This window comes from Protopterus annectens, chromosome 1.part1 (genome assembly GCF_019279795.1).
Source record: "Protopterus annectens isolate FY-2018-M chromosome 1.part1, PAN1.0, whole genome shotgun sequence".
NCBI classification, from domain to species: domain Eukaryota; kingdom Metazoa; phylum Chordata; order Ceratodontiformes; family Protopteridae; genus Protopterus; species Protopterus annectens.
This window is the reverse complement of record NC_056726.1, coordinates 1,816,375,214-1,816,390,213: the sequence shown is the minus strand read 5'-3', so window position 1 is coordinate 1,816,390,213 and position 15,000 is coordinate 1,816,375,214. Positions and strand designations below refer to the sequence as shown.

Genomic DNA, 15,000 nt, shown 5'->3' with positions numbered 1-15,000 from the left:
GAGGGGAGGCAAACAGATCTATGTCTGGGCATCCCCATTTCTTTATCATGCTGAAGACTTGTGGATCCAGTTTCCACACATGGGATCCGTGAGGTTTCTGCTTAGTTCGTCTGACAGTATTTTTTCTTTCCCTGCAAGAATTGTGCTTGCAGGTGTACTTGATAAGTCAATGCTGTCTCCCACAAAGTCATGGCTTGTCTGCAGAGGGGGTAGGAATGTGTGCCTCCCTGCTTGTTTATGTACCATATGACTGTAGTGTTGTCCATCCTTATCAGTAGTTGTCCTGGATGAAGTAGATCCTCGAAAGCTGTCAGGGCATTCTGAACAGCTAGCATCTCTTTTTGATTGATATGAAGATGCATTTGGCTTGTGGGCCGTGTGCCCTGAATACATTTTCCTGCCATGTGGGCTCCCCAGGCATAATTTGATGCAGCTGTTATTGACTGCCTGGCTGTGGGGAGGGTGAATGGCTGTCCCTTGTTGTGGTGACAGGCCTGTGACCACCATCGAAACTCCTGTTGCAGGCAAGGAATGAGGGTAATTAATGTTTCCAGGCTGTGACAATGTTGAGTCCAAACACTTTTTAGATACCATTGTAGCTTCCTCATATGCAGTCTGGCATATGGAATTAGCAGAATACAGGATGCCATGAAGCCCAATGCCTGCAGAATTTTTTTTGCAGATAACTGGGTCTCCAGTTAAGTAAGAAGTCAGTTGCCTTTGCCTGGCGTGAGATAAGCCATCTGGGCAGTTGTATTTAAACTTGCACCCAGGAATATTATCCCGAGAGGGTACTAGTTTTGATTTTTTCGTTTACTGTGTACCCTAGGCAAATTAATAATCTTTTTACAAACGCCGGATGCTTCAGTAGAATGTCCTTGTTCTCTGCTTGAATAAGGCAGTCGTCCAAGTAAGGATATATCTGAATTCCTCTATCTGCAAAATGCAATTACTGGTGCCAGGCATTTTGTGAAGACCCTGGGCGCAGCAGATAAGCCAAAGGGCAGTGCAGAGTATTGGTAGTGCATTGAGCCAGCTATGAATGTGAGGCATCTTCTGCAAGATTGTCTGACTGGGATATGCAGGTATGCCTCTCTGGTCCAAAGTTACAAGCCAAGCCTTCTTGCCCAGCATGGGCAGAAGCTGCTGCAGAGTCAACATTTTGAATTTTGGGATGTCCAGAAATGTATTTAGAATAGACAAGTCCAGTAATGGTCTCCAGGTTTTGTCCTTTCTGGGTACCAAGAAAAAAAAAGTCTGGAGTAAAATCATTGTCCCTGCTCTTGCTGTGGTACTTGCTGAATGGCCCTCATGTCCAGGAGGGACGAAACTTATTTTTATGCTTGTGCCCATTGATTGTGTGGCAGGTCTGGCATAACTTTTGCCCTTGGCAGGGTGTGAAAGTGGAACCTGTAGCCCTGGGACACTATTATTCAAGACCAATTTGTCCTCTGGGTGATCATGTGCCAATTTTGAGAAAAAAAAAAAAAAAAAAAAGTGCTACTTTTCCCCCTAAGGGGGCTGCCAACAGATAAGTGCTTGCTTGGTGCTGGTAGAGGAAAGTCATTGGGACTGTTTCCTGTATGGCTGTGATTTGTCTTCTCCGCTTTTGGAGATAGAAGCACCCCACTGTTTAGGCCTGTATGAGCCCTATGGCTGGGATCTGCCTCTGGGGCGTCTGCCTCTGTGGCCTGTATGACACTGGAAAGGACCAATTCTTTGTAGGCCAGTTCCTGCTAAATCTGGGTGGCTGTACCTGTAAGAAATCCTTTACTGTTTGCATAGATTTCGCTTTGTCCTCAATTTTCTTCAACACCTCCTCTGCTTCGACAACTACAGACACTAGATCCTACCCAGTTCGGCTTTGTCAAGGGCAGATCCTGCCTTCTGAACCTGGCTGACTTCTTCGAAACAGGTCACCAAAGCCATAGATGAAGGGAAGGTAGTCCACACAGCCTATCTGGACCTTGCAAAGGCATTTGACACAATACCCCACTCTGGCATCATAGATAAGCTATCCAGCTTAAATATAAACCCCTATGTCACAAGATGGGACGGAAACTGGCTCAAAGACAGAACCCACAGAGTGAGAGTTGCTGGAGCCATGTCCGACTCGAAACCGGTCACAAGTGGCGTCCCACAGGGTTCTGTCCTGGGACCACTCTTGTTCGGTATATACTTTTCCGAGGTACAGGCAAACGTGGGAGGACTATGGCTCACCAAGTTCGCAAACTACTTTAAACTGGGCGCCATAATCAACTCTTCAGCTGACACAAACATCCTTCAAAAAGGTCTCAGACAGATAACTGGTGCCAGCGCCATGGTTTAAAGCTAAATGCCAAAAAATGTATAGTCATACCCTTTGGCAAAAACAATGTGCCCACAAATTACCACATAGGCGGAAACCCATTAAGTACAGAGAAAGTTTAGGGACCTGGGGACCAAGTTGATAGCAATCTCTCCTTTGAAAACCACATTGCCAAAATGGTTAGAAAGACCTTCTACATAGCCCAACTCATCACGAAGGGTTTCACATCTACATCGAGAGGTAATCGTGCCCCTTTATTCATCCCTCATCAGGCCCATCATAGAATACAATGCCCCTTTTGGGATGTACCTTACCCGACACCTGCAGCAATTAGAAAGACCCCAAAAGTATCTCACCAAGAGGATCAAAGGTCTCAAACAGATGCCATATGCTGCTCGGTTAAAAAAAAACCCAGCTCTACTCAGTTGCATACTGCCTACTTCGAGGCGATCTATGCCTGATATACAAAGTTATGTCAAATCCAGAATTAAATGGACATGCTCCACCTCAGTAAATCTAAATCCCTTAGAGCCACACGCTCGAGGGACTTGAACCTCAACACAGAAATAAATGGAACTTGCTGGAGGGACAGGTTCATAACCCAGAGGCTCCCTTCGCTCTGGAATAGAATTCCATGTGAGGTGCTCTAATCTCTTCAAGAAGAATCTCGATAGGTGGATGGGGGATCGTAGATTTGTCCCAGGGATTACTCCTGTGTCACTATTAGACAGAGGCACAGTAAACTAAACCTTAAAAAGGGCACAGTATACTCAAATCAAGGGGTGGCGTAAGCCATACAGAATTGGGCTAGGCTTATAATTGCCCCAGGGCAGACGGCCTAGTACGAACCAAATAAGGTATCATGCTGTAATGGAGCATCTAATAATTTTGCTTTAACATGATCAGGCAGATTTTGTTCCTTTAACCAAGCATGCCTCCTAATGACAGAGTCCGTAACTGCGGCCCTGTAAGAGCCCTCCAGAGAATCAAAACCACATTGCAATGTATGCTTTCCTACTTGTTCAGTTGCATGCAATAAAATCCTGCATTTCCTTATTTTCTGCACAATCAGAATTTGTCAACATTTTCTGTTTTAGCAGCGACTAAGTATTACTGAAATTTAAGCATATGAAATTGACAATTTAAAGCTCTCACAGCCAAAGTAGCAGAAGTGTAACCCCCCCCCATCTGTCTAGTGCCCTTGAATCCCTATCAGATGGATAGGGTTTTTTGCAGTAGAAGCCTTGACCCCTTTGGGACCCTGAGAAATAGTTTCTGGGTCAGCAGCAGTGTTTGTGTGAATCTGGAACCCTGTAGTATGTCTGGTTTGGCAGGGGGTAAAGAGTCAGGAGAAAGGCTGGACTCTGAAAATACATAATCTACAATGTCTAACACAGGGGGGAATAGCAAGAGGCCTGTGTTGAGGTAGTAAAAGAAAATCTCTAAGCCTTTTCTTTGATTCTGTCATGGCTCTCCCAGTGGAAGTGCTCCCGCATGGTATGCAGGGTTTCCCCAAAAGAATAATACTCGGGAGGAGAGGCTGAAGGGATAGATTCTTCAGCATCAGAATCCTCATAGGGAGGAAGAGAGTATTCCTGTTCAGAAGAGTCAGAGGAAATGGAAACCTGATCTGAAGATTCATATTCTGTCTCTTGCCTAAGCCTCTTGTCAGGAGGGGAATGGGAACCCCTGATCAAGGTAATTAGGTCTTCCATGCCTAAAAAACAGATGCTCAAAATGTCCGAAGTCTGTCCAGGAGAATGCTGTACTTGTTTGTCTTTAGAACTGCTTTAGTCTTTGCTTTGGAAGCTGAAGTAGGCTTTACATACAACTGTGTAGGTCTGAAAACACCCTCAGAAGCCGATGCCTGCTCAGCGGCTCCGGACCCATCTGAGGGAATAGTTTCCGAGTGTCCAATACCTCGAGTATTCAGAGGCCTAGCTGGCTCCACGTGGGAGTAGTCAGCAGCCTGTGGTTCTGAGGTAGCGGGCATCAGGGGCTGCGAAAGCGCCTCACTGAGAACCGGTGAACCGGCGAGATGCCTGTCCCTTTCTTTTCCCTTGCGCTTTTTATAAACTCCGGTAGTCTGTTGTTCCGACGGCATTATATAATTGAATCTTCGGCCAAAGTAATGAAAAGCAAAATCGTACCGACACTTAATAGTGCGTTGGTTAAATCTAGCACAAAACCGACAGCTAGCAACGTTGTGATCAGGGCCTAGGCAAGGAATACAGCAAGAATGAAAATCCTTATGGAGGTATTTGCTTCCCACAAGAAATACAATTGTTAACTTTTTCTGACATCAGTCTGGAGCAAGAAAAAAAAAAAAAAAAGGTTTCCCCAACGGGGTACTTAGCTTTAATGAAGATTTCGGATCTGAAATTTGTTTTTGAAAATCTCAGGAGTCGTCCGACCGGCACTTGCGAACTGCTTTTGCTTTGGGCATCGCGTGGCAAGAAAGACTGAAGAAAATGGCGTCGGCTGCATCTTTTATACCCCTGGTGCATGGACGTCAGGGAAGAGGCGACAGCAACAGACGCCGGACCTAGACTTTGGAATTCAGGCAGACTGCGGGTAGCCTGCCAGCAGGATAACCCAAGTGTAATGACTGCAACAGTGAAACACGAACATCAGGAGAATTACGTTAGAGAGAAGTACAATATAGAAATATGGTTACAGATACGTGAAATCACAAACTGAATAGATGGATGACAAAACAACCTGTTGCACCATGATCTGTTTGACAAGCATTTAACGCAAGCCTTTCAGGCACATAACGTGCTGCTCCATTCAAACAGTGACGGTTCAGTTAACCGCTGTACAGAGGGTTTGTGGTGGGTCTAAAGATTAAATGTAATCAGTGGAAACAGCATGTAGAAATCTTTAATGCTGCTTTTTCTGTTTCCACTATATAATAAAAACGGTACTTCTCTTTACATTCAGCAGTTTAATTCCAGAGTGAATCATGCCATCCGGAGTGGATGGAATCTCTAGGCTTACAGAAAGAGCAACACATCCAATATCAACATGCAGTAGCACAGCTAGGGCAGGACGAGCATTTTTAAAATCACTTTCTTTCCCATTAAGGAAAACACCACGTACAATTCTAAAAGCATCCAAGATGATCCTACAAGCCTCCCGCTCCCACTTGCATTATCTTGCTTGGACACCACCCCACAAAGACTTGATTGACTGCCCACGTACAGGAGGCTGTGCAATAAAGGCAGCTGCCCACAATAAGCGGAGGGATATTTTGTCTAGAAATTAAAATCTCTTCCTGTGAGCACTGCCTGGCAGTGGCCAAGTTCTGACAGATTCAACTGCTGGCAGCCAGGGCCTGAAAGGACAGCAGCTTGTTGGTGCGTATGGACTCTGGGAAGAGAGAGCGTACACACACATAGGGGGGTTACTTACCAGTATGCTTGTGCATACAAAAGGAAACTACCGAAGGGGTTGTGGGGGGTGGAATGTTTCATTCTGATGTTAGTAGTGTAGATGTATGCACAAGCACTTCATTGAAGGGACCGTTGGGGAATAGGTTTCATTTTGGTGCTTCTGCATGCATGGGCAAACTACTGAAGGGGTCACTGGGGGGAGAATATTTTTGATTTTTCACTTGAGCAAGGCCTTGTATTTTAGCTTGAATCCTAACTGTTAAATGGTACACAACATCCTGGAAAATACAACTGTGTGACAGCTTTAAAACTTCATGCAAAAAAACTAGGTTTGTTATTCAACCATGGTTTATTACACCTGTGTGGTTTCTTTAAAATGCTAAAGCTATGCTCAGTTTGTTATGTATCATGAGTTAAATTATTAACTCTGAAAAATGTGTTAAAACTTTCAATAAACCTCTGTTTGGACAGGCTTTTGAGCCTCTCTCATGTTTTTGTGAGAAATTGTCAAGGCATTGCTACTCCCACCCGAGAGCAACAAAATTTTTTTTTGCTCTGTAGATGGGTGAGGAGTGCCAAATGAGGATCTCACCCTGGGCTCCAAATTCCCAGCTACTCATCCGTTAACATTTCAGTAAATTCACTGAATTTTTCTGGCTTTGTAGCACACGACTAAGGTGGGATTAATACGCTCAAAAGCATCCAATATTCGGGGGAAATCAGCAAAAGCAGTCTACTGCCCACTCAAGCCAATGTCACATACATATTAAAACAGCAACGTCATTCAGAAGGAAATGCCTACTACTCATTCAGTACAAACATCCAGGTTATAGAAACTTTTAGAAACAATAGCAGTAGCTTCACTGAAAACTCATGGAAGAATGTTTAAGTTTTTGTATTGTAACTACGGAGCCCCCCTCCCAGACATCTGCTGAAAATATCCGAGTAGTTGGACATTTTGTGATCAAAAGACAAAAGTATGTAGGCAAAACTATCTAGACATCATACATGGACTACATCAAAGTGTTACTGCTGTGCTGTTCAAGCCTTGCTACATTATCATAACCAGACTGGACTGACAGGCATTATGGTGCACTACTCTCAATCAAGAAGTACAGTCCTTTTCAGATGTTAGAAAGTGTAACAGCCCCACTAATAACCCTTAGAATACTAAACACACAAAAGTTTTGTTGAAGGACCACTCAAGTCAAGGCAGTCTAATGCTGCAGATGTTGAAAAGTTAAAACTGGCATGCGTGTAACGGACAATGTGCCTAACTAGTGACAAAGGACAGCATCTTAAAATGCTCATGAGAGAAGTTTAAACAAAAGCATTTCTTCAGATCTATGTTTCTGGTACTCTTTCCACAGCACATTTAAAAATGGGGAATAGCAATAACAGAGAAGCACAGGAAGAAAATTAATCTCTTATTTGGTTCCCATGGTCTAGAACTTAAAGGGCAATGGGATTCTATTAAATGCTCGACTTCTGTCTTTATTCTCCCCATTTACTGTCCCTGCAATGAATAAACAATACAGCATTTAATATATTTTAAACTGTTTCTCTCCACTAGAACAGTACCCTTACTGAACTGTGGTGGTTTCACTTTCAAAAAACTTTTGTCCCACCCTAGAAAAGCTTGCTGCAGTCTTCAATTCACTGATGTCATCAATGCCACTGAATACAGGTAGTTTTCTGGCATTTCCCTCTCCAAACTGAGATCACCACTACCATCCTAAAAACCCACCCATGCTGTGATATCACTGCTTCCTGGCCCTTCCCCTAGGCATATAGAAAGTAAATAGAACAAGGAAACCGTACACAAGTCAAGTCTCCTGCTGTCAATCACAGCAGGCAATAGCTCAAAATTACCCTTAGCACTTTGACAGCTAGGGACATTAGGTGTGAAAGGGGGATGGGAGAGGAGTCACAGTACAATTCAGGCTTCACAAAAGACTGCAGTTTTGCCATTCTAAAAAGCAGCAGCAGTAAAAAGCACTTTGAAAGTCTGTTCCGTGGATCTGTACTGTTTGTGCTTTAAGTACTCATGCTTAAAACTGAAAGACAGCAGAGTATGCATGTCAAATAAATGAAGTGACAGGAGCTTTAGGAAGAAAGAGGCCTGCGTGATTTTAATACAGACCAGCACTGCACTGTGGGACACCTAAAAGCAGACTAAACAAATCAGAATTACTTTAATTATGTATACAAATATTTAAAAATCTGTAAATAGTCCCAGAGTGGTGTTAAAATGTAGGAAACACCAAACCATAACAAACATTTTGAGTCTGTGGGTGCAGTTCAAGTACAGCTACTTTACTTTGTCTGCTAAGTTAAAGTGAGGAAGACACCTATTGTCTTGCTTAATCCAAAGTTTCCCTCTGCTTCAAAGGTTGCATTCAACAAAGCAAATGCTTACTACTTGCTCGACTACTGGAAACCTTATTTGGAAATAGCAGTCAGTTTCAAACAGAGCTTCAGCAGTAATGATGCAGAGACCCTCCTTTCACTATTTTATTCAAGAAATTATTCTGGACTTCCATAGCTGAATTGGTATGCAGCAGCACCTAATGACACTTGGCATACTAATTGTTCCAGCATAAAAAATGGTTTTAAAATGACTCACTCTAGCATTTTACTGCGCAGACACAAGGTACTGCAGCACAATTAAAGTACCTGGAAAGTACAAAGTCTGCAAAGCTCAGAAGCGAACATTTTCCTCCACATGGGAGATTGGGCACATTTCAAAGCAAGGTAATGCAAGGTAATAACAGAGACACTGCAGACAGTAAACAAAGACGTGGTAAAGTCTACAATATCAGATTTCAGATATATACATTATGCACCATGCAAAACAATTTTGTAAGATTTAATTATGTGCAGCAAATCAAGTTTTTGAATTTTTTTTTTAAACAGTGCACAGTTGCAGCAAGACTCATGTACGCCAAATGAAGACTCAAACACAGAACTCCACATTTAGCAGATATGCAAGATTAAACAAAAGAACCTTAATCCAAGAGGATACTGCTGGATGGCTCAGAGAATATGACCCCCCCCCCCACCACCAAACCAACAGTGTGGAAGATAAATGAAAGACTCAAGAGAAGGCAATATTAAATACATACAATTCAATGTACAAAAACATTTGAGAGTAAAAGTTGTTAAGGTACAGTTTGTAGCTTATCCAACACATTAAAGCTCACAAGTACACCCCTGAACCACACTTAATACAAGGTGACCCTACTCTTACCTTAGAAAATCCCTTTCCATAACACTAAATTGCTACGCAAAAGGACACCTGCCTCACTCATGCGTGTGTACACAAACTACATCCACCTCTTTACACAACGTTGTAACCACACACATTCCCACCCCCAAAATCCACACATCTCAAAAATCTTTACTTCACATTTCCAAACAAACTGCAGTGGATATGGAAAACTATAAAAGGAGCTCTGTTCTGGAAAAAAAAATTCAATAAGTTGAGTACACACAACATACAGAAACACAAAGAAAACTGAAGGACAAGGCTGTGTAACAGTGCAGCGCAACTGCTATAGATACCCAAGTGGCAAGAATAGGTAAAACACATCCTTCCTTGTCGAGTGCAATAACTATAAATGCAGAACATGCTGAAGTAGATTTACTAGCGACAGTGCTCATACCACGTCACAAGCCAAGCAGTTTGGTTAATCAGAACCACTTAACTGTACTCAAAAGCAGTGTGTAAGGTATTAATCAGGGTACTTACTGCACAGATACCAACTCATTTGACAACCAGAATATGGTCCAATATGAACAGAAGTACTAGACTTGTATTCTGAAGACAGCCTTCTGCAACCCTGCTTGCTCCTAAGCTAACTACTTAAAACATTTTCTCCACACTCTCGCAAACAAAACCTTAGGAAAAGGGCAGATAGCAGATCTTACTACTTGTAATGCTATAATGGATTCAAACCCCGCACTGCACTACATCTCAACACTCACCTCCATATGCAATACTGGTGTGGACACATGGCAGGGTTTAGCTGACTTTCTGCTTTTCAGAATAACCTACACAACTGAATAACTTGCATGGATTGGATTACAAAAGGTACAATGAATTCAGGTTAAAAAAATAATCTTGTGAAACCTACATGCTTCTCCACATCACCACCGATTTCCTTGCTGAGTCGGAGATATTCTGCCACGGGACCAGAGATCAGAGCATCAAAGGCTTCAACATAAGCAGCACTAGCTACAAAATGAGAGAAAAAGCATGTCAAACAACCATTTTGTTTTGTTTCACCATAGTTAAAAATCACCTCACTTGATTTATTTCTTAGATTTACTCCTACTCATCTTATACATTCAATTTTCAATACAATGAATGCATATTAATCTTTGTGATACAAATATTATGCTACTATATGTATTAATTGAAACTGAAATCAAAGTTGGTTACTGTAAAGACTGATTGCACAAAATACAATACAATAGCTAATACAAAATACAATAGCTTGGAACTTTTCTTCCAAGACCTCTTGAGAATAAAAAGCACCTGTGCCCAGTCAAACTTTCCTGGTAAGAAAAATGCTAAATCCAATCCCACTTTATTTCAGTTCACCCTCCTTCCCTACTTGCTAAAATACCAATAACAAAGGTCCCAAAAAACACTTATGAAAGAGATACATTGCACACATTTTAAAACTGTTTCAGTTCCCTACATAGCATTCTGCCAAACTGTTTCTCAGACAAGATCATTACAATCCCTTGCCAGCACAGGGCAGAGAAGTTCAGATTCCAAACAAAGGCACCTGCTGTTCTACAAGACAAAAGGGAAGACAACACAGAGCTTGCTGCTGTCAGGCAGTCTAAGCAGAATAATTCTACTTATTCTGTAGTACAGTGTGAATTGTCTCTGCCCATGGTGAATCGCCATTTTTCCAGTTACAAGACCAATATGTTGCTAGCCCTAAAATGCATTTACCCACAAGGATTTTGCTCACTAATAAATGTGCGAGAGCCATGTTCAATAACTTTCATGGTAAGAAAGCATGAGGTTACTGAAATGTTGACGCTACGGTTATTTCATTTCTTGGTTCTAGGAACTGAATTTAAAGCTCCAACAAAACAAGTGGCTACATAATGACAGTATTACAGATAACACTGCACAGGACAATGCTCTGCCACTAGAAAGGGAGAGCAAGAACAGTCCATGGTTTTAAAACATATGGCTCAGCAGAACTATGTATAAACAGAGTCCAACTGCATTTCTTGTCAATTACTGCTCTTGCAAGGTGTTTCCGCGACTGTACCTGACTGAACACTGCAAAATCACCAGTTTCCAGACCTATGCAATTCAAAAACTCAAAAAAATTGATAGCAAACAAACCTTAAATGCAAACAGTCTGTAGTTTCTAAACCTAAGTAAGGATTGCAGAGTCCATCTGCAATTTCTCTCAATTGCAGATCTTGCAATGCTCCCTTGCCATTCTATACAAACAGTATACATACCAGTCTTCCCATCCATTTACTTCAGAGGTGCACAAAACTCTAGCACATGAACCTCCTCAAATACAGAGAATACTGAACTGCTGCTACTGTGGAAGATTTGTTTAAGTGAATTTCAACAAGGGACTAAATTTTCCATACACTACTCAAGGGTATTACAGGCACACCCCTCCCAGCTGCTGCCAGCTAAAGTTTCTGTTATGAGTGGATCTATTCATAGAAGAAATTATATTCAGTCAAGTAATTCCAAAGCAAATAGTGTGCTACTCAAGTTAAAACTCCCAGAAGCACAGCTTCTATAGCTTATTTTTTGACAAATAAGCTTCACAAAACTGACTACATGAAGTGTTTCAGAAACTGTTTGAAATTTAACACAAATGCAAGCTGGGCTTACAGTAAAAGCACTGCAGTGGAATACTGTCTAAATGCACTCAATGCCCTGCATAACATCTGTGCTACCTACCGAATACCCTTGTGGTTCAGGTGGAAGCACGTCATACAAGCTTATCCTCATGGGTGCTTTTCAGTCAGTGAAATCACTTTTCCTTGTCAAGACTTACAACTTGAAAACAGAAGTTTAACTATTTTTAGCCCATGCTCAATGTACACTGCTTAGGGATACTTTTGGAATAACGGCACCAGAAATTTCAGTGGATGATTAAAATAAGCCATACTTGTGGTGCAAGTTGTACAACCTTATGAACGGCACCAGAAATTTCAGTGGATGATTAAAATAAGCCATACTTGTGGTGCAAGTTGTACAACCTTATGGGGCTGTGTTTTCATCTCTGCCCCATCTCATCTGTCTATTGCAGAACCTTCTAGAACCTCAAACACCAGCAATATTTCAATCGTACTCTTCCCACCTTTCTACATAGGGTCAGGGTGCAATGTCAACTGTCACCATCTCTCTTGATTCAATGCCACTCCTACCTTCGACAGTCATGCCCAAGTGTTCTCTCACAATCCATACATCTCTTTGCTGGACGTTCTCGTTTGCTCTTGCCATCTATCAGTTTGTCCCATATCTTCACCAAACTGTCTTCTGCTTTTCTGCACATGCCCAAACCACCATGATCTTCTCCAACTTCCTCTGCATTGGAGCTACTTTGACTTCTGCTTGAATGTCCTCATGTTTGTCTTCTGTTCCACAGTGTGCATCTTGCTACCCATCTCTAGCACTGCATTTCAAATCACCTCTAGCTTCCTCAACTGCTGTGCCTTTACTGCTCAGACTGCTGCATCACACAGCAATACTGGTTGTACCACTGTTCTGTACACCTTAGGTTTCCAGTTTCTTTGGCAATTTTCTGTCCTACACTACCTTTGACGTACTATACCATTTGGCTGAAGCCCTTCCGATTCTAGCTTTGACCTCCTCATTCAGATTTTTCTTCTCGACCACACCTCCCAGATACAAGCAGTTAACCTGTTCCACTATTTTCCCTGCTATCTCTATTAGCTTCTGATTTCCCTTATTTGCTGTCATTAGAACAGTCTCATCTGTACTCAGTTTTATCCCTTGTGCCTTCACTGCAGTCCATTCCCCTACCCTATCCTTTTCTGAAATGCTTGTGCAGACTCTGGCTGTACCACCACATTGTCTGCATACAGCAACTTTACTGATCTATCCCCTCAGATCCATTTGAGAATGTAGTCCCTGTATAAACAGCAGTTAACTCAGAGCTGAACCATGACGCACACCCATTCCCACTAAACTTCAGGGTCATCCTTTCATACAGCCACCACAAAACTCTACCAAAGCTAGTGGGACTTCAGACCACTGCAGAACTGTCCAAATCAGTTTTTAGCTTTTTCTTCAAGTCACGGAATGCCCAAGCTGGACTAATTCTTCATCTTTGGCTTCTTATTTGTGTGTGTCTCACTGCAAACATCAGGTCAACTGTGCTACATCCCGACACAAATCTAAACTGCATCTCCCTTACATGCCCATTTCTACTGCTCTGCCTACACACTCAATTCAGTCTCCAGAACTTTCATGCAGTGTGACAGGAGTCTCCAGAACTTTCATGCAGTGTGACAGGAGTTTGATACATAGCTGCCTGCAGTTATAGGTTTCCCCTTTGTTGTTTTACACTAGTACCAATATATTTATCCACCAGTCATCTTGGATACACTTCTCTCCATATTGCTGACTAACCTCTCCAGTCTCGCCCAACAGCTTTATCACATCTGCTGCATCTTCATATGCCTGCTGTTTCCCAGACTTCCTGTTCCTTAGTGCCGTTCTTCTACACAGAGCTCTTCCTCAAACGCTGTGTCTGGCACAGTACAGCTTCTGTGTGGTTTTCTTCATTCACAAGCTGCTGAAAGTACTCCTTCCATCTGCCTTTGATTTCCTGTGGACTGGTGAGCAGGTTGTTCATGGGACAATACTAGGCTCTTGGCCCAAAGGCCCTTGTATGTCTAGCCAAGAATTCCATCCACGTTCCCACAAAGTCATCACCTTGTTGCTGGCATTCTTTACGAAAAGTGCTTATGTTTCTTAGTCTTTGTCATGCAACCCAATAGCATTTTTATGCCATCTGTGTCCCTTTCCAGGAGAAGGTAGAGTGCCTCCGATGGCTTGTTCTTTGCTATGCAACTCTTCTTAGTCAACCAGTACTCCTTAGTCTGGCCAGTCTTTTCCATCTTCCACCTTCTGCACTCGTCCTTTCAGTTTCCTGGACGTCCGCATTCCACCAGCTTTCCTTGCGTACCTTGCTTCTACACTTTGCCAAGACATCAGTTTTATAATCCTAAACACATGCTGTTTTAAAGCACTGACATTTTTCAACTCCACCTATCTGCTCTTCTTCCCAAGGTGCTACAGCCCCAAGTACATTTCTTGAACTTGTGTACTTTCTCTACAGTCAACTTCCAGGTCTTCAACCTAGTCCCTGTTGAACAGTTTTGTTTGACAACGGCTTACAAATGATTGTGGCGATCAGTGGTTTACCCTGGAACTGAATGTAAAGTCATCCCCAGTGAAACGATCACAGATTCAACCCCAGTGCCCTTTCCTTACTCTGAAGTAAATCAGAATTGCATGTTTACTACTCTTTGTAATTGTGTGACTGTCACTTGCTCAGCCACATGTTTACCACCATCAAGCCATTTCCCAGATGGACGTCTGGGATGGCTTCTCCTTTATTCCTGTTGCCCCACCCACATGGACACAATCACTCCTCATCCTGTGCTGTCTGTCCCAATTACTGCTGGTAATGGGCGACCTAAATGCACATATGAATGCTGCCCCGCTTTATCCAGTAGGACTTACAGCAGTCTGATCGCACTTTTCAATATCACAACCCTGCTGTGTGGCAAGCACTATGATTATACAAAGTGCCCTATCCTTATACTGGATTCCAATAGACTCATGGCAAATCACCAATGCTGATGACATCCCCTCACTGTCTTCTGAAGTCTCTCCCTCAACACAGTTACCAAACAATTGGTCTGTCCTCAGTAGTAGACTCTGGATCCCAAACCAAGCATCTTTGCTACACAACCCTTTTGTGCCCCCTGGATGTAAAGGAAGTCCAGCCTTCTGTTTACCATCATATCATACACTTCAGAGCTGCAAAATGTCAGTGAACCTGAGTGTAGCAATCCTCCACTCTTGTTTGGCAGGTTGACTGGTTTTACATCTAAAATTTCATTGAGTTATCCCAGTTAGCCAAAGCTGCGCAACTGGACACCAGCTGGCCAGCAGCTTACTGACCAAGGCTGCTGGGGTTTATGGCAGGCACACACTCTGGCCAGTAAAAGCTTATACACTCTTCTCAGTTTTAGCATGGGTAC

The 15,000-nt window shown here is 42.6% G+C and overlaps 1 protein-coding gene across 1 annotated transcript in view; it reads right to left on the bottom strand.

The window, feature by feature from the left end:
• CAP1 (cyclase associated actin cytoskeleton regulatory protein 1) overlaps positions 1-15,000 on the bottom strand; it is a gene marked incomplete in the record, with an annotated part of 596,089 nt that overhangs the window by 542,142 nt on the left and 38,947 nt on the right. Inside the window, 1 exon segment of the mRNA XM_044084805.1 lies at positions 9,840-9,940. Within this exon segment, the coding sequence (XP_043940740.1) occupies positions 9,840-9,940 (101 nt within the window).